This window comes from Denticeps clupeoides, chromosome 3, assembly GCF_900700375.1.
Source record: "Denticeps clupeoides chromosome 3, fDenClu1.1, whole genome shotgun sequence".
In the NCBI taxonomy this organism is placed as follows: Eukaryota; Metazoa; Chordata; class Actinopteri; order Clupeiformes; family Denticipitidae; genus Denticeps; species Denticeps clupeoides.
The window spans coordinates 8632543-8660530 of record NC_041709.1 but is presented as its reverse complement, the minus strand read 5'-3'; the positions used below and the strand labels follow the sequence as shown (position 1 = coordinate 8660530).

The window sequence follows — 27988 nt, the reverse complement described above, 5'->3', positions numbered from 1 at the left end:
AATTCATATTCTTCAGTATACTCAATGGCTGTAACAATGATCAATAAATGCTTTGTAAACACACTGTGAATGTTTTGGTGTCCAATATTTCCGCCGCATAAGAATCAGACACAAATATATAAATATATATTTGTCAAAACAAAGTATTTTATTTTAGTAAGGGATGCAGATATCTCAAGTTTGAAGAATTTACTCAGTGTTCATTGCCATAGGTCTACCATGCCTACAGAGATTACTCTCTGGGACAATGTTCTTCATAAGATATACCCATATTTTCCATCTATTTTAAACATAAAAAACTCTTTAGAAAACAATATTCTTCTTTCTTTATACATTGTAACAGCTTGTTGATTTTACACAAAGTTCATTCATTATTTGAGTTATTTTTTTGTCCATATTTAAACCCAAGTTGAACTCCAAAATGTTGGATATTAAAGTAACACAGCGAAATATACGAATATTTGGGGGAAAGGTGGGATATGATAGAATGATGTGTGACACTCGGCTCACGTTAACACAAACACACACACACCCACAAAATGCAAAGGCATTCGTCTAAAAACTGACATTTACTAGAGTCCTTGAAAATTAGTAAAATAAATTTTTATATTAATCAACCCAAGTGTACATCTACCACTCCATTGATTTGCACAATTTCAGTATAAATCTCTCTCCCTGGTACTGTAGTTCTTTGGCCGTTTTTAAAGTCAATGTTTAGAATTTGTGGGCCTTTTTTGACAGGGAGTTGTCAGGCCAGCAACGTTGCCAGCTTATGGCTCATGGAGATGAAAAAAAAGGTTTTTGTTTAGTTTTAATTCGTTTTAAGGGTGAGCTTTATGATCGTTTCCTTCTACCCTCCAAATTCCTGAAGTCAACAGGTCTGATCTTCATCTCTGCGAAAGGAATGGAGTGCTCGTGGCCTTTCCAGTGGAACCAATTGATGCCCTATGAAAACAAAAATAATGTGTCAATACATGCTGATCTACATTCATATAGCAGACACAGCAATAAACATTTGTAACATGATTGGCTACTGTGTGTAAATGGTGAAAATGTGATTGCTTTTTAATGCAAATGTTGTATTTTATATGAGGAATAATAAACCACAAGAAGAACAGATCAAAACAAAATAAATGTTTTCCCCACCTTGCTGTGACTGTTATCACCATATCTACCCATGAGGTTGACACGGTGACAGTTCTTATACCAGAAGGCACCCTTGTATGACAGTGCACAGTTGGTAACAGCAATGTCATTATCATTGTCATAAGTGGAGAAGGGTCGGTTTTGGTGGTAGCTCATGGAATCTCCTGCAATCGCAAAGGTACAAGTTACAAAATCAAAAATCTCTTTCATTTTGGGTGGACACATAATACCTACATAAGCATTTCTACACTATTAGCAACTAACATTCTAAAAGTAAAAGTGCCTGGGGAGCAGTGTGTGGGGACGGTGCTTTGCTCAGTGGCACCTCAGTGGTACCTCGGCGGATCAGGATTCGAACCGGCAACCTACTAATTACGGGGCCGCTTCCTTAACCACTAGGCAACCAGTTATTTACTTTGGCCACACAGGGGTGCTATAAGACTACAAACATAACCAAATACAAACATAGAACATAAAATTGCACGATATAACTTTTAACACTTGTGTATGATCTGTGCACAGATCCAGGGCTTACCCGCTGTGCCACTGTATGCCCCAATCTGCAGCTTGTAACGTGTGCGAGGTTCGGCAACATAGAACTTGTCGTACTGAGCGTACACGGTCTCTGCCCCGTCCCTCAGGTCCACCCGCAGCTCATAGTGACCCGCCGAGGTGATCTTGTGAAGACTTGACAGGCCTGACACAGAAATCAGCAGCAGACAATTCTCACCTTGATGCTGCAAGTGCCTTAATAAAAAGATCAGGAGTGGAAAGAGCAACACATACCCAGCCAGAACTCATCCTTCATGTCACCAAATCCATTTGTGTAGTTCCTCCAGTTCCGGAAAAATTCAGTTGCTCCATTGAGGCGTCTTAGAATGACCTGCCAGAAATGTGATGATTTTTAAGGTTAGACTGCTTTGAGTTGGTTGGTTTTCTCTTTAAGGTCTTTGTCTTTACTCTAATCGCAAGTGTTGTATTGTATTGAAATGCTGAGCTACACCAAATACTGACCAGCCAGCCACCACCATCGGAGGTCATGTCGCAGTACACCTGCTGAGGCTGGTCCTCCTTCCCACCCAGATAGATGGTGTGTAGGCCAGAGGTGGGGTCACCGTTCAGCAGAGTCTGGGAACAGTCCTTTGGATTCCTGTACAACATCCCGACTATAAAACGGAACATAGAGCAACAAGAATGAAACTGATCACAGATTTAAATCTACCATGACCTAATGTCTTAATATCTGCGTGGCAACAATGAGCAATTTCTAACTGTGAATTCACACATTTTTAACAAACAGCACAAAGGCAAAGAGGACCGGAAGACACCAAGAATATTCTAGCCAGTTTGTGATTATGGTGTGAACACCCACCGGTGGTGAACACAGTGTAGGTGGACCGGCTTCTCTGGGCGCCAGCGACAGCTTGCAGGCGGACATTGTGCACTGTAGAGGGACTGAGTTCGGCAAGGTTGTAAGATGTCACGGTGGGGTCTAGGACAACCTCCTGTAATACACACACAAACAACATTGACTTAGATGATAGGAAACTAAAGTCAAATAGTTTTTGCACACCTTTGTATACAGTACACAGTAACTTGTTACTGAGTTACTGTGTTAATATAAAATGTAGTTACAGATTAATAAGAAGAGTGTTCATTAAACCAACATGTAAAAATTGGATGTGAAGATGATTCTCTGAAACCTGTTCTATTCAGAGCAGTCAGACAGGATTACCCTGAGCGAGCCGTCAGATGACTCGAAGTACAGGATGTAGCCCGTGATGGTGGCACGGGGCGGTTGCCAGGTAAGAACTGCACTGTCTCTCTGAATGTTGCTGGCTGCTAGGTCCCTTGGGGGATCCACATCTTTTAAAAAAAAGATAAAAAAAAAAAAGGCAAATTCAATCAAAGCTTCTGGCATGATGCTGCAATTCTAGTGCAATGTTAGTGCTAACATTTTTAAATAACAATAATGATTTATCAAAGCACATAATGGCACCATGCATATATTCAAACCAGTTTCTTTATAACGTTTTATACAAACAACCTAATGTGTGTATTATTTAGGGTTGGGTTTTCAAATTCAATTTTAGTTCCCTGAAATAATTAAACAAAATCATAAGATCAAATGAAAACATTACCACATACAAATGCAACACATTAAACAAATTTAAAATTTATTTGTTTAAAGGTTTATTCTGCATTAGCCCCTAAACATTTGTCTCAGGTAAACCTACTACAACTTAAATGGAGATAAAATGCACTGACCTGTAGTGAATTCGGTAGTGGCAGACGGACTCTTCAGGTCACCTTTAGTGCCATAAACATTGACAATGTACTGGGAAGCAGGAGTGAGGGAGTTCATCTCAAACTCCACTATGTTTCCAGATACTCTCTCCACCATCGGTGTTCCTAATGCCACAAAGGAGGAGAAAGAGTCACCAGAAATCTTGTAATTATAGTGGATACGTTATATTTTCAGTTTAGTAATACTAATGATGTAATAATTAAAGTATTATATTGCTACATTAAATCATTACTACATTTATCAGTTCAACATTAGGCCTTGTTGCTTTTCTCAGTTTGAGCTACAACACCATGTGCTGGGTGTGTGAGCACCTGTGTCTGTGGTGTATGTGATAACATAGCCATCCACAGTTGCAACAGAGGGTTGCCACAGTAACAGGGCATCGGAATCGGTGATGTTGACCGCGGTGAGACTGCGGGGCATGTCCAGAGCTGCAAGAGGAAACAACCAGGTCACTCTCTTTTCGCCTCTTGTGCTCCACTTTGATACTGTACTGAAAATTGTATAATGCACCTTTTTTTTTACATTTTGAAAATAATACTAATGCTGCTGTTATTTGCTACATACTGTGCATATATATTTCTCATGAATATTTGTCTTAGTCAGTTTTCATTAATATACCTTCACTTTTACTGAAGTAAAAAAAAAACATCGAACCTGTTGTCAGTGTATCAGTCACAGGGTCACTTTCCTCTAAGCCTTTGACAGCAGTGACTGTCACATGATACGTTTCCCCAGGAATCAGGTTGGGCAGGATTGTCTGAGAATCTGTGCCATCAACTATCACTGTTGTTGGATTGCCTGCGGACAAAGGGAATGGCACTTATGAAGGATTTTATTTTATATTTCTGACCATTTTAATTACTAGAATTTCTTGCAAGGTTTGAACACAGCAGCCATATTGAGCAGTCCTTAATTTACTCTTGTGCTCACCTTCCTGAAGAGGCCTGTAGGTCACACGGTATGTATCCACTTTGGCATGAGGAATGGTCCAGTGAACCCTGCCCGACGTATCCGTGATTTCGGAGAAGCGGATGCCCCTGGGAGTTCCTAAGCCTGTTGAGCAGTGGGGTAGAAAAAACAGCTTCATTTTTGGGAATCAAGCACCCAACATTCCTGTTAGTTATGTGGATAGGCCACCAGCTGGAATGGGAAAGCCCAAGAAGATGCTGGTGTTCAAGATCACCTGTAATATTGTGAGTTTTAGTGTTAGTGCCATCATGTTGGATTGTACCTGCACACCAATGTTTTAGACAGGTAGGAACATAAGACAAATCATCAAAACAATTACCCATAACAGTAGCTTGGCATGCCGGCATGAAAACATACACTTACAAATACAGAGCAAATTAGATGCATCAGCCTGGATGCAAGACATCCTGGAAGAAGGGTCTAGAGCATTATATGCATAAGCACATTATGCATGTCTAGAACAAACCATGTCACCCAATATTAGTTTTCAAATCATGCTTGGGGAAAAAATTAGATTAGGGATCCCTGAAGGTAAAGAAACAACATGGGTTGATTAGTTGCCAGGTTGATTAGGTAAAACACACAAAGCACATCTGACACTTTTACACACCCTATAAAAGGAAACATTTCCATCTGAAGACACCAGGAGCATGCAGTGTTAACTGACAGGTAAAGCTGTATCTCAAGTGATGCATTTTTCATCTCTGACAGGAAACTCAAGACAGAAGAAATTTGTTTACACACACAACCATTAATTATGACATTAATGTGAATGCCACGGTGAGGGACAAACAGATGTTTACTGAGATGTAAACACACTCTACCTGTTCTGGCAACCGCAGTGATGGGTTGAGAGCGATGCTCAAGAGTAACACCATACAATTCAATGTCGTACTCTGTGCCCCCCATTAGGTTGGTGAGAACTTTGGTCCTTTCATCTCCAGCCACGTTATATTCTTGGGGATGAGCAAGCTTTCTAGAATCTCTAACTTTGATCACGAACCGATCAAAGACGTCTTCTTCGGCAGTCCAGGCCAGTCGGAAGCTTTCTGGTGTCACGTCTGATACGAAGAGGTGCTCAATCTCTGGTTCAGCCTCTGATTGACAAAGTATTTTTCTTTTCTTGTGTTCCATTTCAAAATCATTGCAATGATACTGGACGAGGCCGGTTAAATTGTCATGCTGGATAATATGCTTCAGTTAGTCACGGTAATCAGATTGAAAATTGTTATTATTGAAATATTTGTTTGCTTATTTTCATGGTTTGGATGCATTCTATGTCATGCGGTTTTCCTATTTTTTAGTTAAGGATATTGAAACACTTGTTAGTGATCAATGCTTGGGTCAAGACGTTTTGTCATACGATATCTGTCCATTCAATTTTATTTTAGTCTAGTGCATTTAGTCAGTGTCACTCATGCTCTGCTGACATAACCATGTTTATGGAACCCTGAATATGGAAGTTTTTCACTGTCTTATTGACATAGTGCATTTTTTAAGGAAAACACAGTTCAAATATGGCAGCGGATTACATTTGCTCATATTTTGTTGTTTTGGTCTGTGAAAATGCATTTTTGGTCAGAGGCAAGGCACGCAAATGAAAACATTCCAGGAGACCCCAAGAAAAAGAAGTAGAAAAGAGTGGGGTTCTGAGGCTTCTCTACCAAAGCACGGTGTCTGGATATGCTTACCCCTGTACAGGTAGAGGATCTGAAGACTCCACATTTGTACACAACGGTTTATTAGGAATGTGGCCAACTTTATTAGAATGACTGTTGCTTTTGCCCCAATGTGTAGCTGTGGTGGAGAAGCCTGCTTGAGGTAAGGATGCTGTAAAAAGGGGGTACCTGTCACAGCCACCGTGGTCAGTGGTCGGGAGCGCAGCCCAGACACTGTCACCCCAGTCAGTTTGACCTCATAGCCTATGCCAGTGATCAAACCCCAGATGTCCATGGAGGTCTGGTTTCCAGGCACTGTGTATTCCTGGGGTTCCAAGAGCCGGCCAGAGTCTGACAGTTCTATGTGAAAGTGGCTGAATTTCTTGCGAGCAGGTTGGCCCCCATCTTGTGGTGCCCAGGACACTCGGAATCCATAGGCAGTTATGTCTGATACAGTTAGGTTTTCCACTTTGGGTAATGATGCTGAGGAGATGGTCAAAGTTTTTTTTTTTTTTAGGGAACAAAGCATAGTGTAGGTGGAGATCGGGTATTGGAGGAGGGGGCAGACAGGATGTGTGCAGTGATTGCAAAATTCTTATTACTGACTTGCTTTTGTGTTACTCTTGATTAGAAAAAAATACGACCAACAGCAAGGACTACTTATTGATTAATATGCATATTTTGAATACATATTTTTTGTGTGTGTGTGTGTGTATATATATATTTATAATATATTATATTAAATAGTATATTATATATATACTGTACATGTGTTTTCCTAGCCTGAGCCTGCATAAGAAAGTATTAACAGGCAGAGTCTTAATAGCACATATCATAAGGTGTCTCTCAAATGCCAAATCATTAATGTACATGCCTTTTGGCCCTGCATTTTGGTCATCGGCAGTATACCTTTAAATCAGCAGAATGAATTGATGCAGGAAAAGTTGGTCACACTTGGAGCAAAACTGGCTGCACATGCTTTAGTTATGGGTTTGTTTCATGGCATATGTTAGCAATTGCAGGTAGCTAATGACATTCACAGAGGCAAATTAAGGCTTAATGTACTACCTCACATTAGGTCACTTAAAGTAAAGCACTGAGAGGAACTAATTTTAAGTTAATAGCTGTATTACTCATAGCATATGATGGACTCATCTGAGTAGCCAAAAGAAAATTAGTGGTCCTGAAAACTCAGTTGCAGTACTAGATGTCGCATGCCTGTTATTCAAGCAGGTGGGTAAATCTGTGCATTTTTAGTTTAGTATTTATTCTCCTTTCTGTTCTACTGAATACAATTTATTAATCGTAAAATAAGTATTCCATGCAAATATGAAAAAGAATTTGATCCCTTTCGGAATATCTAGATTGTAAAATCATTCAAGGAATTTTTGTGCCTCCTTGCCAACATCCAGTTCCTCTGGCTGCCAGAGGGGGCAGCATAGCATGCAGAAATCACTTAAAATATTTCTGTCACTCAAAAATAGATAGCCAAAGTTTATACAAAAGTTTCTTTTTCTATGTAGGTGTATCTGGGTATTTCCTCACCGCATAAGCAGCTACATCTAATGACTTTTGAGGGGGATGAAAAGCAGGAAAAAGTTACGCAATACCTGTGGTAGTCTGGGTTGAGACCATAGGTGTACGGCGCCCGTGAGAGAGGCCATACAGCTCAATGTCATATGTTGTGGAGTCAACCAGGCCTCCGACGACAACCTTACGCATATTCCCTGAGGGCCTGAGCTCCACAGTGTCATACAGCATGTCACGGTCTGTGACACGAAGGTCAAAGCCATCAAAGTGACCCGACACAGTTCTCCACGCCAGGGTGAAGTTATTTATGTTGATTTTAGACACTGATAAACGGCCCAGTTTAGGTTTGGCCTCTGAACAAAAGAAAGTGTACACATTTTTAGAATGGCAGCATATGACATACACCCAACATTTGCAAAATAAGTGCAGGCAGTGCCATACCTGTGGTGGCTACTGCAGTTAGGGGTGCTGTGTTCTGTCCCCCGGAGTTGGCATAGAGTTTGATGTTGTAGCGGGTGTTCCCTTTGAGCCCGGTTAGCACTGTGGAGCGCGCCCCACCGGGCAGGGTGCGCCCCATGGCCTGCGAGGGCAAAGCAGACTCTCTGACCTCAACTATAAAGTTATCAAAAGCCTTCTCTCCCGTCCTCCACAAGAGCGACAGTCTGTCTGAAGTAATGTTAGAAACAACTAGCCCGGACAAGTCAGGCTGTGCCGCTACGGAGGAGAGAAAAGTCAGCGTTTATTTTTCCCTCTATCGCTTTTGCTTTGGGTTTTTTTCTCTTCTGCATCCAGTATCAGAGACGTCACTTTATCCAACCCAGTCACTGAATGCTAAAACTAACAAAATACATACATTATGTACAGACAGACCCAAATTCATGCAGACATGGCAGAGACATGCTGGAATAAAATGAAAGGGCTGGGAAATACCTGTGCTGGCCACAGTACTGACAGCAATGGTTCTCCTCCCCTGCACCGTACCATACAGGTAGGCAATGTAGTCAGTGTCGGGCAGCAGCCCTGTTATGTCATGCGATGTGGCATTTTGTGAAATGTTAAATTCGAGGGGCTCCCGCCGCCAGCTGGAATCAATGATTTCCAAGACAAAGCCCTCAAACACACCCTCTGAGCCATTCCAGAAGACAGAGAAGCTCTCCGACGTTATGTTACCAACATAAAGACTGCCAACAACAGGCGCCTTCACTAAAGAAAGAAAGATTTCTGAGTAATACAAAATCTATACAATTATACAACTAATTTCTATTAGTCATCATTTTGTAAAAAGACAATAAAAACTGCAGGGGTAATATATTAATATACCAACCAATAAGTATTGACATATTCACAGAAAGCAAGGTATACATTTAGATAACAATACCAAAAGGAGCTGTCCATGGTACCAATTTCTGGAATTTATAGTCCAATCCTTACCCTAAATTTAACATAAAAAAATTATTCAATATTCTGCTGCTTTTAGATGTCTAACCCAAGTTTTCCGAATTTCCTTGCTGAAATGTGACTGGAATTGTAGTGGAGACAAAAAGTCATGAATATGTTATAAAGCACTTCAATAGCCAGATGATGGCCAGATCATTTACAAAGGTCCACTCATGATGTTTTACAGTCTAAGTCCAAAAGTCTAGAGTGAAAAAAAAACTTTATTATTCTATCAACTACCTGCCCACTTCTTCAGCCATATTAGGCAGGTTTCAAGTAGGTTGTTATAATTTCTCATGTCCTCTGGCAGTGACAATTGACAGCTAAATTCTGCAAATTAATGTGATTCTTGTAAGAACATTTTCCTCCTGCTGTCTTTTAGAAAACCTGGGTTATTTTCAAATAATTATAGGTTTTAGTGGTGTAAGTTAACAATAAGATAACCCTTAACCGGAATACCCTAAGTCATCACAGCAATTCTCACTTCCAGTGGGAATTTCACATAATATCCAATATTATTTTCATATTTTCAGTTAATAGCTGTGAAAAATGCTTAAGTCCTGCCAACATCAAAAGAAGACTACATACTCTTCACTGATCTATTAACATTTGATTGGAACCAGAAATAATGAATTAGAAAACAGAAGAAGCTTGTTTGTATTGATAAGTACATACAATATCACATGAGTGCAAGAAGGAGAACACATTACACTTATGAAATTAGTTCACTGTAGTGTCAAAACAGGTTGGATAAAATTTAGATTTAATTCTACAAAGTCTGGTTAGTCTGTGACAGGAAATGAAGGGATGAATTTTAGTGAACAGCATGATTATTAGTGAACAGTTCATGGACAGAGATGTTAATGACACAATTATTCAAATGGGTTTTTGTTTTGTTCTTCCAGCACAATGCACTGACTACACATCTCACACACAGACAAGATTCCAAGCAAATAGTCAAATCCAGTTATGGTTGAAAGTATGAGGATGAAATGAATGTTATTCATGGTCATGTAATGGAGTCTTTATTTCTCTTGATTTGCAATCACTGCAGCACATCAATGGGAAACTCACCACAATGCAGGTAACAATGTGCCATGCACTCTGGTGACAGGATGGAATGTGAGAGGAGTGGGAAGGGAAGGTCAACTGCTTGGTAGGAGTGGAGGGCAGCATTTGGATGTTAAACTGACACAGTGGCTGGAGGGTAAGAACAACACGAGGGAATGTTAAAAAGGGGTTGTCCATAATCCACAGATACAAGACTCATATTCTGGGTCATTCATTCTGACCTCCATCGTGCAGGGATAGAGTGATGGAAAGTATTAAAAAGAAGCACCTGCTTGACACAACAGATCCCAGTTGAAAAAAAGATGGAAAGGACAGAGAGAGAAACAGAACAGCCTAGTGCAGGTACCTGTGGTGGCTTCGGCAAACAGAGGCCCCAGGACGGAGCCTCTGTAGACCCCATACAGGGAGATCAGGTAGGTGGTGCTAGGGCTAAGCCCGGACATGAACAGACTGAGGGCATCACCAGAAAGTGAAAGGTTCTGCCTCTCCGGGCCACCCTCTGCGTTTTCCACCTCTATCACAAAGCTCTCAAAGTCATCCTCCTCAACGGTCCATGACACGTTGAAACTGTCCCATGACACATCAGACACTGTCAGGCTGCCCATCTGGGGCACTTTCTCCTCTGAATGACAAACACATCAGAGCACAGTGAGTCATATGTGGCATAGGCTAATAATGAAAATGCACACACAGACACACACATAGACACAAAATGCAACACATGAAAGCGGAGCATGATTTCTGAAAATAATGATGCAACTATTGGGATAGAAAACTGACGGCCAGAATGCAGCATAACAGCACAATTGCGCTAATGATTTCACACAATTACGAAAACAGGGTGAGTCAGTAGAGGCGTGAGATGGGGGGAAAAATGAATTATTTTTTGACACGCAAGAGCAGAAATAGAGGGGGGAGGCCAGACATGGAGGGATGAAAGCCGAAATATTTAAAATGTCTGTGAGGGTGGTACTAAATGTTTGAACACAGAACACCAAAAAGTTTGTCTTTGAAGTGCAAGCAGTAGGGATCAGTCCACGTATAATATTATTTATCATTCTATAAGAATGAAATAATTCCTCTCATGCCGAAATCATGGTCTAGATTAGAAAAGAAGTTTTCAGATGAAATACAAAGGTATGAATTGAAAATAATATCCTAGATGGAAAGAGAGAAATTAATGTTTTGGTTAAATGATATGGATGCATGATGAACGGCTGCAGTAGGGGATTCCATTGTACCTTTCGTTGTATTGGCTAGAACAAGAACCGGTGGTGACTGTTCTCCATCCACCATTCCATACAAAGACACCTCATATTGCATCCCAGGCTTTAAATCCCCTATCTGGGCACCCTTGGCCCCTCCTGGCACCAGTTTTACATTTGCACTTCCATTATTTGATAAATGCTTCAACTCAACCCGGAAGCCATCAAAAACCCCGTCTGGGGCCGACCATGTCAGCGTCAAACTGGTATTGGTGGAGTTAGAGACACTGAGGTCCCTTGGGGGGTCCTGACCAGAGCCGTCAGGCTTAAAACCCAAGGCCCCGGTCACTGGACCTTCAGTTTTAAAAGGAGACAAGGTGGTGGTCGTTGCAACCTCAGTAAATGGAACTGCCTGGGTGGCTGGAACACTTTTTACCCTCAAAGCAACAACATCTGCAGAGGCAGACTTGGGAGCTTGGGAACAAATCACAGATACAGTCACATTAAGATATACCAGCAGATAACAAAAGTCAAAAGGAATATAAAAATGGCACTTTAATCTGTTGGGAAAGAATCATTATAAATATTAATTGTTAAAAGACAACTTATAGTAGAAGTAGGTAGTAGTTCCCCATTGCAAAGTAAACACTACTTTTTTCCTCATAATTTTCAAAAACATGGTTAAAAAGCCAATGTAAGCAAGGATTTGGAGAAGTAAGACCTTGAGAATGTCCGGAATGTCCTGTGATTACTTTTCCAAAAGGTTTTATTATTACAAGCTATAAAGTATGTCTGAATGACCTGTTACGGTTATGGTCAGGGTGTTGTTATTATTTTGTTTTAGAGAAATGTCACCAAACTTTGCCACTGTTTTTTTTTTTTTACCAATGAAGCGATGGGACATTACTTGTTATATGGGTAGCAGATGCAGTAGTTAGTCTTAGTGATTCTGTGCAGAAGATGTTATGGAACATTCTGCCCAGTTTTTAAATCCTTGCTCACCTCTAACTATGAACGTGTGGTGATTAGTCCTCAGGACGTTCCAGACATTTCAGACCCATCAAAATAATCAGTGAAAAATGGCAATATGCATTTCATATCTCCATTCCAGGGGAATGTAAACACTTACACATGCAGCTGTGAACTAAACAATGCTAAACAGCACTTAACGGCCAAGCCATTAATGGCTATGTACAAAAGCCATTAATAACTGAAGGTTTTGCGTAGTCTGCCAGAGCAGAAGTACACAGCACACTTCAACTGAATGAGAAGGCCATGCACTGCAGAAGAGACTCAATGTCTCTTCCTTTTTTGGACCCTGACATGCTGCAGCAGGTGGATTTCAAGGCAGGAACTGTTCCTCCCCGTGTGCGTATAGGGATCACAGTAAACCTCCATAATTCTGACATGATCATGATATGACATCAGCATGCCCAAGCATTTGCACTGTGAAGAACTATGCAGTCTTTTATTGATTATTTATTAGATCGTGGCTGATGCCGGGGACTTGCTTGAAGGCTTCTTTACAGGATCAGCCTTTCATTATAAACAGTCAGGAGTTTATCTTGTGTGTCATGTCATGTTTATGATAGAATTACAGATTTGTTTCCAGGTGTTAAGTGTTACCCAAAAATGGTGTTGAGGATGACCAACAAGCTGTCAGGTGAACTAAATGGCTTTGTTGGCACAGTCCTACGTAGAGTAAACTGTTTTCAGTTTTTTTTACACATTTCAGTGTAAGTCCAAAATAAAAGGAGAAATATTTCTTCAAAATATTATGTTATTTTCAGTACTAGTTATTAATCATGTGGTCCTGGCTGCAAGGAGACAAAACCTGATTCTACTGAACAGGACTGATGACCAACGTAGCATAATCCTATAAAACTGTTTTTGTTCTGTCATGCAAGTAACCACAATATCTGGTCATGCAGATGACATTCCATCCAAAAATCCAGCGGCACAAATGGCATTACTCGTGCAATCGATTTGGCTGCAGTTTGTCAGATTTTCAGATGCAAATACAATGATCTTTTGTGAGTCATGCAACTCAAGGCAAGGTTTTATACCTGTTACTGCCACTGCTTCAAGAGCCAAGGACCTTTGGCTACTGCTTACTCCGTAAAGCTTTACTTGATACTCCGTGGAGGAATTGAGGCCATGAATTCTAGTACCTGTTGTGTTTGCTTGGAAATGGAATTCCTGGATTCCACTCTCGCCCAAGACATCTTTAAGTTCTACAGCATAGCTATCATATAAAAAATGTCCTTTTGTTTCCCATGACAGAATGAATCCATCGGATGTGACATCCGAGACAGCCAGCGTGCCTGTCTGATCCTCAACCCCTATCCCAGAGAACTGGGTATCAGGGTTGTCTATAGGCAGAAAGCTAATGATATTTTCATCCACGCCTGTGACAGCTGAAAGTTCAGGATTTGACTCTGCTAGATAGAAAGTGAAAGATGCTATTGGAAAAAAGAGAAAACAAATAAATTATGAGGGAGGATTGTGGGGATTTCTGCAGGCTCAAACAGGAAAGTTAGCGTTTCGTCCCTCCAGTCAGATTGTCAGTCTTGAAGATCCCTTTCAAAACTGCCAACAAATGTGCAAATCTCAAACTGAACATTAATTTATATTAAAAAAAAATTGAAATGCATTCAATTCTGCTGATAACACAACAGTAAAAACTGAATAAGATGTTATGATAGATATCTTTACCCATCCAGGTCTTCATGCACAGGAATGATATAAGGCAAATTTACAAAGCTCTCACCTGTAGATGCAGAGAGCATGGCTGGCTCACTCTTCTTTCTGCCCCTCTCGGCTGTCAGGCTGATGGAATACCTCACGCCCGGGGTTAGGTTGTTCAAGGTGTAGGTGGTGGCTGCACTCGGCACATCTACCTCTTCCCGTCTCCCATCAGCGGACACAAAAACCAGCCTGTAGTTGGAGATCTTGGCCCGTGGCCTCTTCCACACCAAGGTCATTGAGGTCTCAGTGGAGTCAGCAACTTCTAGATCCCTAGGCGCATCCAAATCTGTAAAGGCACCAGTTGTGAAAACAAGCCCACACAAGCCCACACAAGCCCACACAAGCCCAATACAGGTTCAGTTAAGGATGTTCCTGCTCTGAATGAAACCAGAAAGCCATTATCACAAATGGGTCACATAATTGTACCTATTAGTCTGAATTATAATGAACTACAGGGCAAACAGAACTTGTTCATACCAGTCACCGCATTCGCTGTAGCTGGCAGACTCTCCCTCTCCCTCTTCACACCAGTGACTCCAATCCCATACTCCGTCCCAGGCTTCAGTCCTGTGAGGCACACATATTTACAATTAAAGCATTTATTCAGAGTGTCTTACAATTAGTAGTTACAGGGAGAGTCCCCCCCCCCTGGATTTTGAACCTGTGACTGTAGTTTTGTGGTTCATAGGAGAGTGTGTTACCCACTAGGCTGCTACCACTCCACACATGTGATGGTGATGTACCTACAGTTACAGATATTATGAAGACATTACAATCTGTTAGTTACCTGTTAGTGTGGCCCTTGTTGTATATCCTGGTCCCCGAGAGACCTGATCTTCACTATGGGCACTCGTTGAGACTGGACCATACTTGAGTCTGTAACCATCTACAGGAGCCTGACTGTTCATCCACTCCAGAGTGATGCTGTTTTCTGTATGGCCCACCACCTGGACGTCTCTAGGGGCATCGAGGTCTGGAGCAGACCATCGTGGAACAGAGATTTTATTTAGTAAGTCCACAGAATTTAAGCAACATTGTCCCAATGGTATCTGTCAGACCTGTGATGAAGTTCTTGGATGCTGGCTCACTACTAACGCCACCCCTGCGAGAGACCAGTAAGACCTCATACTCCGTGTCAGGGGTGAGTCCATCCACCTTGTACTGGGAATCTGAAGAGGAAAGGTGCACTACTGTCCTGTCAGAAGAATCTGAAGTTGGGCCAAAGGACAAAGTAATCCTGTCGATCTCCGCCACTGGCTGAGACCAGGATATCAGGCCAAAGGTATCAGTCACGTCCCGGACCTCCACCTGCTGAGGTGCATCAATTCCTGCAGTTGGATAAAATAAATACGTCTTCATGTATACAATGTAAAAAATACTGTAAATGTTAAAGTAATGTGTCGCACCTAATAATTTAGCATTGACATAATAATAAACCAGTCAGACCTGCTGTGACCTGTTTTTTTGCATTGTCAATTCTAAAATATTAAAACTTAAAAATACTAAAAATACTAAAACTTTTGTAGGTTTAGCCAGTGTTCTTTTTTTCAGTGTAAAGATAGACTGTGAAGGAAACAAATGTGTTTATTGTATGCTTGCCAAATGACCTGTGGCATGGAGAAAAAATTATCTTAAGTATCTGAAGGTATTTAAATAATGTGGAGCTTTATGTTCACCATAATATTATCAGGACATTTTAAAGTTGCTCTAGACCTGCTAAAGCCCTAAACTCAATTTGTTACATTAGACCTAAATTATTCTGTTCAAATAATTTAATTTACTTTTCAGTAACATATGCATACGTGCACACAGATTGGTTTTTGTAACAATGCAATGCTACCCTGCTCATTCTTCGACTCACTGGTAATTTAACACACATATTACCTTTCTAAATAGGCAAGCACATATAACTTTGCATTTATTTAGAGTGCAAGTGAGTCTCCAAAACACTTTCCGAAGGTTAATGTTTAAAAAATATTGAGGCAAGGCAATGAGGTAAGGCATCGAGAACTGGAAGGCAAATTTATTTTCCGTACAGAACCCCTGCTTACCCTGGCAGCTCAGCCAGTCTTCATAAATTAATTGACCTGAATAACTTGATGGACAGGATGATGAGGTACAATAAAACTGAAGTTAAGCAACATTAAAAAGCCCATAGTCAATAAAAAGCCCACTGGGATGAAACCCGTGTTCACAGAGCAGAGGTCTCAGCAAACCATTCCTGTCCTCGTTTATTATGAAGCTGTATATAATAAGTAAGATAAAGTTTTTATTCAAAGTCCACCCTCTGACAAACAGTCAAACTGGGCCGTTGAGACCTATGCTGTCAAATAATTGGCCCATTGCCTTTGTTGAATGTTTTTAACATATAATGATGCACAGAAGACTGCTTCATTCTAATAATGCAAAACTAAGAGCTTTCCGTTTTAGACTGGTGATAATGTGCAATTTAAATCAATTTCTATAGTACTTGGCATAATTACCACTGGACATATATGCACACAGGGCATTAATTTTAACGGTATTAACAGTGTTTATGCCATGTGAAGTCAAAACCACTAGGACTAGAACCATTATGACAGTGTCCAGTGTTCCCACACAGAGATCTTTGCAGCTCTATATAATGCATAGCAGAAAGTAGCTAATGAATAAATAAAGGAACTGGTACTTTACTTGTGAGAACAGTTCTGGTTACAGGGGGCCCTCTGGTGTTGTTTTTGACGATTCCCACTGAAACCTCGTACTCCTGACCAGGGCCAAGGCCATGTTGAGTAAAGCTTGTGTCCTCTGGGTTCAGAGTGTTTACAATTTTCCCGTTATCCTCATCCTGGAATATATTTTTTAAAAAGGGGTATTATAGTACCTTTAGCAACAGCATGTGAGACTTTACAGGGTTAATGTTACCGGTTTAGTTTAATTTGGATAAAATTAAATTTTAAAAATACATAGAGATTTGGGGATTGTATAAGAATTCTGTTCTAGAAAGTTAACAATTGAAATGTCTTTCAATAACCACTAATTACAGTTCATTACCTTGTAAGCAAGCATAATAATAGCAGATTACTAATGTTTTTGGAGCCTAGATGAGTGCATGATGTCCTTACAATCCATTGAAAGACAAGCAAAGCTAGACAGCAGGGAACATTGGCATGAGGTGGTGAAGGATTTACAGAAAGTAAATGAAAAGAGACATGGCTACAGCTGAGAGCAATGTCTTCTGCTAAACCCCAGTGACCTCAGCAATGGTTCTCACACATTTTGTTTTTAATGTTTTACATCATTTGGTACTGCAATTCATTGTTCCACAGAGGTCTTGGAACAACAAAAACACAGGCAACAATCCCACACATCTACACTAGACGAATCCAATGGACAAGAGGGTGAGAAATTTTATCATGAACGTTTCTTTTGATTTATGGTGCAGCTACCTAATGGGATATGATGCTGACGTATGCTACAATTTGATGTGTCAGAGAAGCATAACTGACAGACATACCATTTTACGGAAAGTGAGCTCCCATTTATCAAAAAGATTGTCTAACTGGTCCCATGAGACTTCCACTGAAGTCTCCCTGACAGACTTGAACTTCAGGCCATCGGGCTGTGGGAGATCTGAGATAAAGAGAAGAACAAGATGAGGCTCCGACCTCTTACACAACTGATACATAATTTTAAATCTATGCGGAAAGTCTGAGGAAAAGTTTCAACAACCTAACTGCTGCATTCTCCTTAGCACTGTTTAATGTTTTATCTGCACACAGACATATACGAGTGCTCAAGATGAGGTCTACCATCTTGTAATACTGCCCTCTGCTCACTAAGGGTGATGGGTTAAAAGCAGAGGACATATTTTGTTGCCATCGTGCCATTTATTTTCTTTTATAAAAAATTTATTGAGCATTTGTGCTTAACAAATTTCAACTATGACATAACACTGTACATGCATTTTATGAAATGTGAATGATGTAAGTACGCACACGTGGCCACCCGAGCACTGACGGGAATGCTTTTCTTGTTGTTGAGGACAGCGTAAACGTTGATCATGTACTCTATGCCTGGCTCCAGTTCACCAATTGTAGTAGCCGTGCGATCTCCAGGCACAGTGAACTCGTGCCGCAGACCTCCAGGTGCAGTTGGGGCATAGGTGACCAGGTACTCTGTCACCAGCATCTCATTCATCCATGTCAGGTTCACAGACTTGGCATTCACGTCAGTTACGGTTAGGTCTTTTGGAGCAGACACTGAAAAACAAAGAAAAGACATTAATGTGGATTCTACACTGTAACAAAAGTGGTACTGTACTCTAGTGCATGATTAAGTTCAGCTTATGTTATGCCGTTCACTGGCTAAGTACCTGTCTGCATTTATTTGTAACTATGGCAACACATACGTAAATGAAGTTCTTTAAACCATTGCAAGAGAACAAACGCATCAACAATTTCCACAAACAAATCTGATGAATCCACCATTCGATGCATCTGGTTTTGATCAAAAGTGATCACTATTCCCACATATTCTGGTACCAGGGGCCAAATGTAAACTTTACCTTGGGAGCAATCATAGCCAACGTAGCCCTCGTCGCAGACGCACTGTCCGTTGACACACTGACCCTGGTCATTGCAGTTATTAGGGCAACTCAGGTGTCGACAGTCTGGCCCTGCATAGCCTGCATCACACACACACGCCCTGTTTATGCAGCGTCCCCTATCATTACAGTGTGCCGGGCAGGTTTCCTCAGAGCAGTCCTCTCCAGCATAGCCCTCCTGGCAGACGCACCGGCCATCGACACACTGTCCTCGGCCCAGGCAGCCATTAAGGCAGGCCTTCAGACTGCAGTCCTCACCGGCGAAGCCCATGTCACAGACGCACTGGCCTGCGACGCAGCGGCCGCGGTTCTGGCAGTTGTTGGAGCAGCTGAGCTGGCTGCAGTCTTCACCCGTGAAGTCAGGATGGCACAGGCATTGGCCACCCTTGCAGTGTCCTCTTCCACTGCAGTCGTTGGGACAGGCCCTGATGCTACAGTCTTCCCCAGTATAACCTTCATTGCAAACACACTGGCCGTTGACGCATCGTCCGCGGTGTTGGCAGTCATTGGGACAGGACAGCTCGGAACAGTCTTCACCTTGGAAGCCTGCATCACAAGTGCACCGTCCATTGATGCAGCGCCCCCTGTAGTTGCAGTTGTTGGGGCAGGACAGCTGACTGCAGTCCTCACCATGGAACCCGGCGTCGCATATGCAGATGCCTTTGGCGCAGCGGCCTCGGCCGCTACAATCGTGGAGGCAGGTCAGCTCAGAACAGTCCTGTCCAGTGTATCCGGCGCTGCACACGCACCGACCCTCCAGGCAGAATCCTCGGCCCAGGCATTTCTTCGGACAGCCATATTCACTGCAGTCCGCTCCGGTGAAGCCTTCATCACATTCACATGTTCCATTGTTGCAGCGGCCGCGGTCGTAGCAGTCGTTGGGGCAGATGAGTTCGGAGCAGTCAAATCCCGCCCAGGGCAGGTCACAGACGCAGTCACCGTCCTTACAAGTCCCACGGCCCAAGCAGTTGTTCAGGCAGTCGGTCTCGGAGCAGTCATGGCCAGAAAAGCCTTTGGCGCAGACACAGAGGCCATCGACGCACCTGCCGTTTCTGCCGCAATTCACCGGACAAGTCCTCTGGCTGCAGTCGGCTCCTGAGAATCCAGGAAAACATTCGCACTTGCTGTCCACGCAGCGACCCTGGTCAGAGCAGTTGTCCGGGCATTCCTGCTCCGTGCAGTTGGGTCCCCTCCAGCCCGGCTCACAGATGCAGCCACAGATTTCTGTGCTGAAGTTGCCACGCCCATTGCAATATGGCTTCGTACCCACCTCACCTAAAGGCATAGGCGAACAGCAAAAATGTATGGTCAGCCAAATGGAAAATTAAGTTTAAGGTCCAAAACCCACGTTTATTTGCCCATGAATTGGGATAATTAAACAAGTTTCGCGGTTCATACCTCTGACCTGGGCGGCGCAGCAGCCACTTTCTCCAGAGCACTGTTCCCTCAGACTCGAGATTTCTCCCTCCAGCACCTCCAGACGACTCAGCAGGTCCTTGAGATCTGGAAGGCCATCGGAGCAGCCACAGGCCTGCTTGGGGATGTTTATGCGATGGGTGAACACGATCTGGTTCTCCCCATTCAGGGTGGGTTCAGTAATGCGGGAGCCGTAGGGTGCGTCTTTCGGCTCCAGCTCAGAATCTCCTGGAGAGTCTAGGTCCACGGAGCAGAGAGAGCCTGCCGGTACGTTGATGTTGTAGACATGATTGAAGACCACGGGAAGGTCAGGGCGAGGAAGGGTGATATTTTCCCCAATAGCAGAGGTTAGCGTTTCTCGCCGGTGTCTGAGCATTTTTTTCACCAGCCCAGTGTTACTTAAATCCAAAATAGTGACAACAACAAAAACTGCTATAAGCCAGCAGCTTGACCCCATGATTAAACAAGGACACTTCTGCTTCACTTATAAAAACACGTTTTTAGTGGAAATCCTTTGATACCTAGAAGATGAAAAATATTTCCTTAAGTTTCCATACACAGATATGCACAGAAAATCAATAACCAATTAGCAAAATATCAGTGAGAAATGTGAAGATCAGCATTTACAGGTATTGAAATAAACTTTTCCACACAATTAATGGGAAATGAACAAAGACCAGGAAAAAAAAGTCCATGAGGTTTTCTACAGTGAGGTTACAAACACGATGCCAGACTGTGCAAAAAAAATGTAAGAAATTAATGATATAGAACACCACACAGATTGAACAACATATTCACATTTCATCAAACATCCACATAGATACACAGCCCCTCTGATTTCACGAATCCTCAAGTGACCAGGCAGTTCACTGCTGATAAAATTACTGCAATCGTGGTCAAATAAACGTTCACTAGTGTGGAGTCGTAAAATCAAGATGACCTTTAAATCCTCAAACACAACACTGTCAGCAATTTTGAAAAAGGCTGATCTTCTGTCACTTTTGTTCTTACAGGGCTGCACTGCACTGAAGAGAGCCTAGCTCCAAGTCATTTAAAATCATATCAAACCCAATAAAAAGTAGTAAAATGTAGTCTGTTTCCTTAACATTTAGGGAATTTGTCGTTCCCAATGTTAGTTCTTTCCTTTCAGGTCGACGGGCAGCAAGAAAATCTCTTAGAAATGTCAAGTCATGCAGTCCTTGAGTTGTCAGAAGTTATATCTTATTCTGCAATCTAGCAGCATGTTTTCTCTGCACTGGGAAGACTCACAAAACCAGCCTTTGTGTGAGAATATTAACATTTCACTGTGGCTTTCTTTAACCACTGGTCTTTACAGAGATGACTTCATATCTGGAAATCAGAGCTGTATAATTTGTGGGAGGTGGACTGTGGGAAAACTGCTGCTTCCTTATAAACCTAAAGCCTGTGAAGCTAGTCATTTTTCTGATTAATCCTGTCCTCGCTTTGCGTTCGTCACTTTGAACACTGGCACTAGATGGCTCTTTTTTCTGTGAGGGTGAAAAAATGAAACTTATGAAACCAGATCTTCTTGAAATCACATATAGTGTGAGGAGAAATGATGGTCTTTACGCATGTGGATCATGTGGTCATTTTAAACGATTCCGTAGTCATTTTAGTTAGTTTCAACAGATTAGATTTTTACGGCTGTTGAAATTAACATGCTTATTGCTATTAATGTACATAAATACCAAACATATCTTCACATGGTATTTTTACAGACCTTCTCACCATCTGAGTCTCTTTCATGATTTTGTCTCTGTAATAGCTGTGAATTTTCAAGCTTTAGTCTGAAGAAATAATCACAGTTATTGCAACTTAAACACTCCCGATGGAAATTTGCCTGGAATTCTGACATTCCAGCATTTCATACTCAGCAATACTGAGCCCTCTGTGCTTTCTGAAGACAACCCTGTAATGAGATCCCCTCTGACCATCTCCTCGTCTGAAACATCCCTACCTTATCATTAGAGCGATGGACAGAGCGCTGCATTCCTCTCGTTCCTCATTTTAAAGCAATGACCCCATTGAATAAGCATTTTAAGTCTAATTACACTGACCAATTAAAACACAGGTGTGTCATCCTGGTTTATACGTTATCCTTTAGACCCCGATCAGATCTGCTGCACTATGCGCAAAAAAAAATGAAATAAGTCTCCCAGTTTCAGCATCAAGCTGAAAAAAAAAAAGAGACTCTGTCCTATGTGTCTGCTCATCTCATCAGCGATGCTCTGCACACTTCTTTCAGTGGAGTTGCTAACCAGAGAGAACGGCCACAGGCTGCGTTCACACAGAGCTGCGGCACGGCGGAGAACGGGAGCCAATTAGCAGCGTGCTGTTTTGGCCGCGGTCCCGTTCAACTAATTTCAGCACCCCACCCTCCGACACAGGAAGGTCTAATTGATTTTGGTTAAAAACGAGTGGGATTTGGGTTGCTTTGTACCTGGACTGTGAATGAGATGCGCTGGCAGGACATCCTGTTCTCGCAGCAAGCTCTGGATTTTTTAGATGCTACCTTCACTGGTTTTTAGTTCAGGCGAAACATTTCAAACCTGAATATTTTGCTGAAATGTCTCTGGCTATGGGACTGAGTTTGACATATTTCATGGCTTTGTGTGTGCTGGTGAGAAAAAGATAAATACAGAGCGATAAATTTGGGAGCTTTTGGGCCTAAATCTCAGGATAGAGTGGAAAACAAAATGAGGTATTTTGAGCAGTTGTATTACAGTGTCTGTAAATGTGATTTGAGAGACAAGGGAATTTTTATTGGCTTTTGGTTGAGTAAAATGATACCCTACCCTACCATTAATTAGGCATATCTCTAGAGGCCTTCAGAAAGGATGACATGTGGATCAGTCCAGGATTAACTACTGACATGATAGGCTTAACTGATCAAATACAAGGGCCCTCTGTCCTGTATTAGAGTCGATGTTCAGAAAAAAACGATCGACCTTTGCTACACAGACAATAGCTTTTAATGAATAGCTTGGGGAAACCCGGACAGCCTCTGAGACTTGTTGTTTTCCGACCTGCTTTAGTGCTTCTTAGAAGCTTGGAATTGAAACACCAGTTGATATGATGACTCCAGATTTGAGTGGGCTCATCACCTGGATGAAAATGGTCCCCTCTGAGAACAGACACTGCAGAGTGTGTTGATGTTCTGGGCAATTGGCGGCTTAAATATATTTCACACTCTTAACGCTCCGTGTACATTTTAAATAAAAACCTGAGATTAGAGTCGCGGCCGGTACCTCTGTCCAGGTGTCCATATATAACTTTTCAAGTGTTTGTAGTCCAATAAATATTCCTTTAAACCCCTCTACACAGTGTGATGATAGTAATAATCTATGAGCTAAATGTAGGTCAACAGGCCCAGTCTTATTCTACTATTGCTCCTGTTTTTCTTTTTTTTTTTTTTTTTTTTTAGAAACTGATCATGTGATTTATAATTACACGGAGTATAATGAGTCCACAGTAACAGAATGGTTAAGGAGACTCATTAGGTGCCCGCTCCTCTCCAGTTTCTTGTTCAGTTAGGAGATCACTGACCTTTTTAACCTTTTTTTATGAGGGATGACCTTTCACTTTTATGGTAAGTAGAAACAGACAAAGCAATAGCAAAAGTTTCTTGACTAAAACAGGTCAATTAGATGTTCAAAGGCTGCAAAATAGCGTTCTGCTAAAGTGAGGTAATGACAGGCTATTCACAGCTATGGCTCCAGTTTTCTGGGAAGAATATGATATTAGTTCACTGAAGACTTTGAAAGGTTTTCAAAGGTGACTTTACTTATGATTTCAAGTCTATCTCATATGTAGACTATATAGATTATTTAGTGATAACATGCGGTTGGTCTTGGTTTACCTGGAGGTTTGATATTTTTAGGAAAAAGGCTGAAACAAATACTTCTGTGCTTAAGCTATAATCCAGAATTACTGTATCTCTATTTCTTTCCCTGTGTCCTGGCAGAGAGAGGGGAACTTTCCCACATGGAAAAGGGGACTAGGAATGTTGGCTTAGTGTTCAGGCCATCTGTTTTGCCTGGTCCATGGCAAAGGCGTTAAGCGTGTGTCGTGCACTTAGGCTGGGCGAGCACTGTGTTCAGACATTTTCAGGGTAGACTAAATGATTTCCCACCTCCCAGGAGACATTTTCTGCCTTGATGGGGTCTGTAGGTTTATATATATCACTTATTTCCAAATTAAACAAGCAGCTGTTCATATACTATGCATGGATAAAAGTAAATTATTACCAAGTATTACCATAGACTTATGTCACAGGAACACAACCGTGAAATTCATATTCCTTTTTAAAACTGATGTCATCGTTTTTCAAAGGCTCATTTCACAGATTTTTATTTTTTTAATTAGACGCGGGGTTCTGTGCCAGGAAAAAATTATTCCTGAATGTTAAATCAAAGGAGGATCAATAAATTACATTAACACAAAGACATTATACCCCAACCTTTCTTAATGTTACTTCGTGTTCACTTTATAAATATTTATTGCCAATTTTCTCTAAAGATCAGCATGCTAACAACGGTTTCCAAATTAACCCTGGGGATGCAGTGACAGTCAGTTCTCAATGCAGAAATAATCTCTGCACAGATTCCTGAAAATAGCATGCAGCACTGCTTACCTTCCCACTGAAAACAGCCTTCTTTAACCATTGACAGCCCCACACATCTGCTTGTTTGCTTGGTTCCGTCTCTCAGAACTATTTTCCACACAATATAAATCCAAGGCTGATTTTTCCCAAGTCAAATGTCATGGAACAGCTGTGATCTAGGAATTGTTCCCTGTAATGGAAAGTTGTTACCTGGTGTTCCAGCAAATTTTCCCTGCATCTCCAGGGACAATATCAAAGCTGCAGGATGGCCAAATCATTAAATACTTGTTTAAATGTGGCTTACAGTCTGTACAGTTTATTTTTAAAGCTCAGCACAAATTTCGGCTATTAAACACTAAACCACAGCATGAACATATAGAATTAAATGATTGAAAAGGGTGATAGTAGCTTAGTGGCTTACACACTAACCTATGATCCAGAAGACCACAAATTCACAAGTACAACCCCACTTACTACCATTGTGTCCCTGACCAAGACACTTAACCCTGAGTGTCTCCAGGGGGACTGTACCTGTATCTACTGACTGTAAGCCGCTCTTGCTAAGGGCTTCTGATAAATGCTGCAAATCCAAATGTAAATTATGTAAGTTATGATCCTTAGCACAACTACCAAATTGCTTTCAGCAATGTTAACATGTTCATTTTTACACCGTTTTTGCCAAAAGAAGAATCCACTGAACAGCATGGAGAGATTCCTGTAATATTTCTTTAAAGATACATTAAAAGAAGAGTGTAGGCGTTATGCATGACAATGAAGCAGTGATGGTTTATCAGATATTCACTGGCTGATCTCCAGGTAAAGAAGCGGAACAGAAGCAGGCCATCTGTATCTTGGTCCCACATGGAGTGAACCGTCTAGACACACAGGGAAGATTTATAGGTGCAAAGACTCAGTTCCCAAAGTCTTAACATAGAGACATGTGTATTGAATGTAGTGGCCATTTCCCATTGCATGCTACTGACATGACTCCACTCTACCAGTCTTTTTTTTTCCAAAAGACAAAAGTTAAATCAGGTACCACTGTCTAGCATCATTTCCTTTAGCAAGGCCTCTACCAAGATGTGTTGTCAAAAAGGGGCATGAATAGGTGTCCCTATTACTGAATCATCATTATGAACGATGAAAAAGTCAGGAAGGATCATTTGGTAGATCAGACGGGATCACTACAGATCACTGCGCAGTGTACACATTAATGATCTTTATTAATGGCAGCTTAAGTTCATTAATAAATTTGCAATGTTTCAAAGCACAGGAGTGGGCACTTTATTTGCAGCGAAACACCTGGCTGAGTTGAACGTGGTACATGGTACACTATGTCATCATGTGCAAATATCGCTTGCACCTTCCCATTCTGCAGTATTCGGAACAGCAAGGAGGGGATGTGGACCTGGCCTGTATCTCCAAATGCAAGAACTGAATAAAAAGATCTTTGTTTCGTCAGGCTTACATTAAAAAAAATCTCAGATTTTGTGTCACACTTTAAAATGAATTACCCAGTTCTTTATATTTTACAGAACACCAAAGTGTGAAAGTGTAATGGTGTAATCTCATGTTCTTAAAGGACATTTTTACTGTCCCTTGTAATTTACTGAATATTATTACATGCAAAACTACAAAGCTGTCATTAACTTGCACCAGTTCTTCCATCTGCCTTTGTTTCTGCATGTTAACAAGTCTTAAATGTCAATCAGCTGGGTTATATACTGTCAGTGCGAGCAAGAAAGGGCCCTGGGGTGGGGTGGGGTCGGGAGGCGGTCAGAAAAAAGCAGCTGTCCTGACAGACTTCATAGCATCATCATAAAGCTCAGTCATCATAAACCATACAGAGAACCGGCATTAAAAGCAAGAACTGGAATACAGTGAAGCCCCCGATTTTACCTAAAAAAAGACAGTTTCAGATGTACGGGCCCATAACATTTAAAAAAACTGAGAGGGTATAGCTTTCACTCCTCTGAGGAAAGTCCATCATTCTTTCAAGTCTTTCTCCTTATATAATATGATATCTAAGTTCACAAAATGAAAATTGGAAATATTCTGTTAAGGCTCTCAGAAATCAAAGAATATTATACAAAACCTATGAATCCACGTATTACTTAAAATGGTATATTTGACATTTTTTGCTAGTATTAACAGCCTGGATCTCGTTAAAAAATGTGATCTAAAGCCATGAAACTCATAGATTCTGGCATCCATCACAGTGTGACAAAATTGAATAAAGTCTCTAAATTCTGTTAATTATTTTGATGCAGGAGACACAGAGCTGGTGATTAGACATGTTTTTTCCACTGAGATGTCTCACCTCTCCCACAGTGCACTGCTGAAAGGATAGCAAATATGAACTCAAATCATAATTTTGTCATTGTGAACCAGATGACAACTCTGCAGGTGCCGAAGACTCTCTTTCCCCTCAAGCTACACACAAAGAACACACACACACACACACACATAATACTTCCTTTCGCCTGGGGATATACACACTGCCTGATTACTTTAACACTGACCAGGTGCTGACTAACAGACTGTCAGAGTGAGAACAATTTTTCCTGGGGTCAGCAATCAGGCAGCCACCCCCTATCAGATGTCCCAACACCCCTAAGTCCACCAGCCACCTTCTCAACGCCTCTCTCTTCCTCACATCATTGGATAGAACTGGCCACATGAGAACCAGAAGTTGCAGCATGCACTAAATATGTTAATGTGCTCCATTATGACACATAAATGTTCTTTCATTCAACTCAGCACATCACAGATTCATAAGAACTAGAACCAAATGAACTGCATGTATTACTGTGTCATCAAAGAAATGGAGCATCACACAAGTAAAAATGAATCCTGATAAAGCAATATGGTACGAATGAGGCATGACATCACATGGCAAAATTACCTTTTTTAAATCTCACAGAGTTAATTGTAAATGTCAGCAGAGGACACTGTATGAATGCAAAGGATTAATTTAAAATTGGGAAAAAAATTACCAAGCTTACCCGTGATAAACTGACCTGGCAGAGCAGATGCACTCACTGAAACAAACGAGGAGCAAAGAAGAGACAAGAGGAGAAGATCTTTTTCTTCTGGGAGTCAGTGTCTCTCTCTCTCTCGCTCTCCCTCTTTCTCTTTGTCGAGTCTCCTTTGACTCTACAGGTCTGCCAGCTCTCGCTAACTACAGCTGCGGAGAAGTGAGCCAGAAAAAAGGAGAGGGGTTTCAAGAATTGCCCCCCTTTTTTTAGATCGGGAGAGTGTTGGTCAGGCACCCGTGCATTAGTGCGA

At 41.5% G+C, this 27988-nt stretch overlaps 1 protein-coding gene across 2 annotated transcripts; it reads right to left on the bottom strand.

The window, feature by feature from the left end:
- Positions 1–125: 125 nt before the first annotated feature.
- On the bottom strand, positions 126–27988 carry tnca (tenascin Ca). 2 transcript variants are annotated; one of them, XM_028974519.1, is made up of 29 exons: positions 27706–27988; positions 20059–20597; positions 18622–19935; positions 18053–18316; positions 17572–17687; positions 16749–16902; positions 15134–15403; positions 14863–15048; positions 14553–14642; positions 14098–14361; positions 13394–13789; positions 11364–11801; positions 10469–10744; positions 8545–8817; positions 8056–8328; positions 7695–7967; positions 6274–6567; positions 5251–5523; positions 4388–4510; positions 4112–4255; positions 3766–3885; positions 3415–3558; positions 2882–3012; positions 2519–2651; positions 2161–2312; positions 1933–2029; positions 1682–1843; positions 1147–1310; positions 126–945 (listed from the first exon to the last, which is right to left on the bottom strand). In XM_028974519.1, exons 2-29 carry the CDS (start codon positions 20531–20533, stop codon positions 835–837), a joined length of 7110 nt encoding a protein of 2369 aa, XP_028830352.1. In that variant the 5' UTR covers positions 20534–20597; positions 27706–27988; the 3' UTR covers positions 126–834. The 2 variants fall into 2 exon arrangements, with proteins under 2 accessions (XP_028830352.1, XP_028830353.1); XM_028974520.1 differs by lacking the exons at positions 6274–6567; positions 7695–7967; positions 8056–8328; positions 8545–8817 and having other exon boundaries at positions 27706–27987.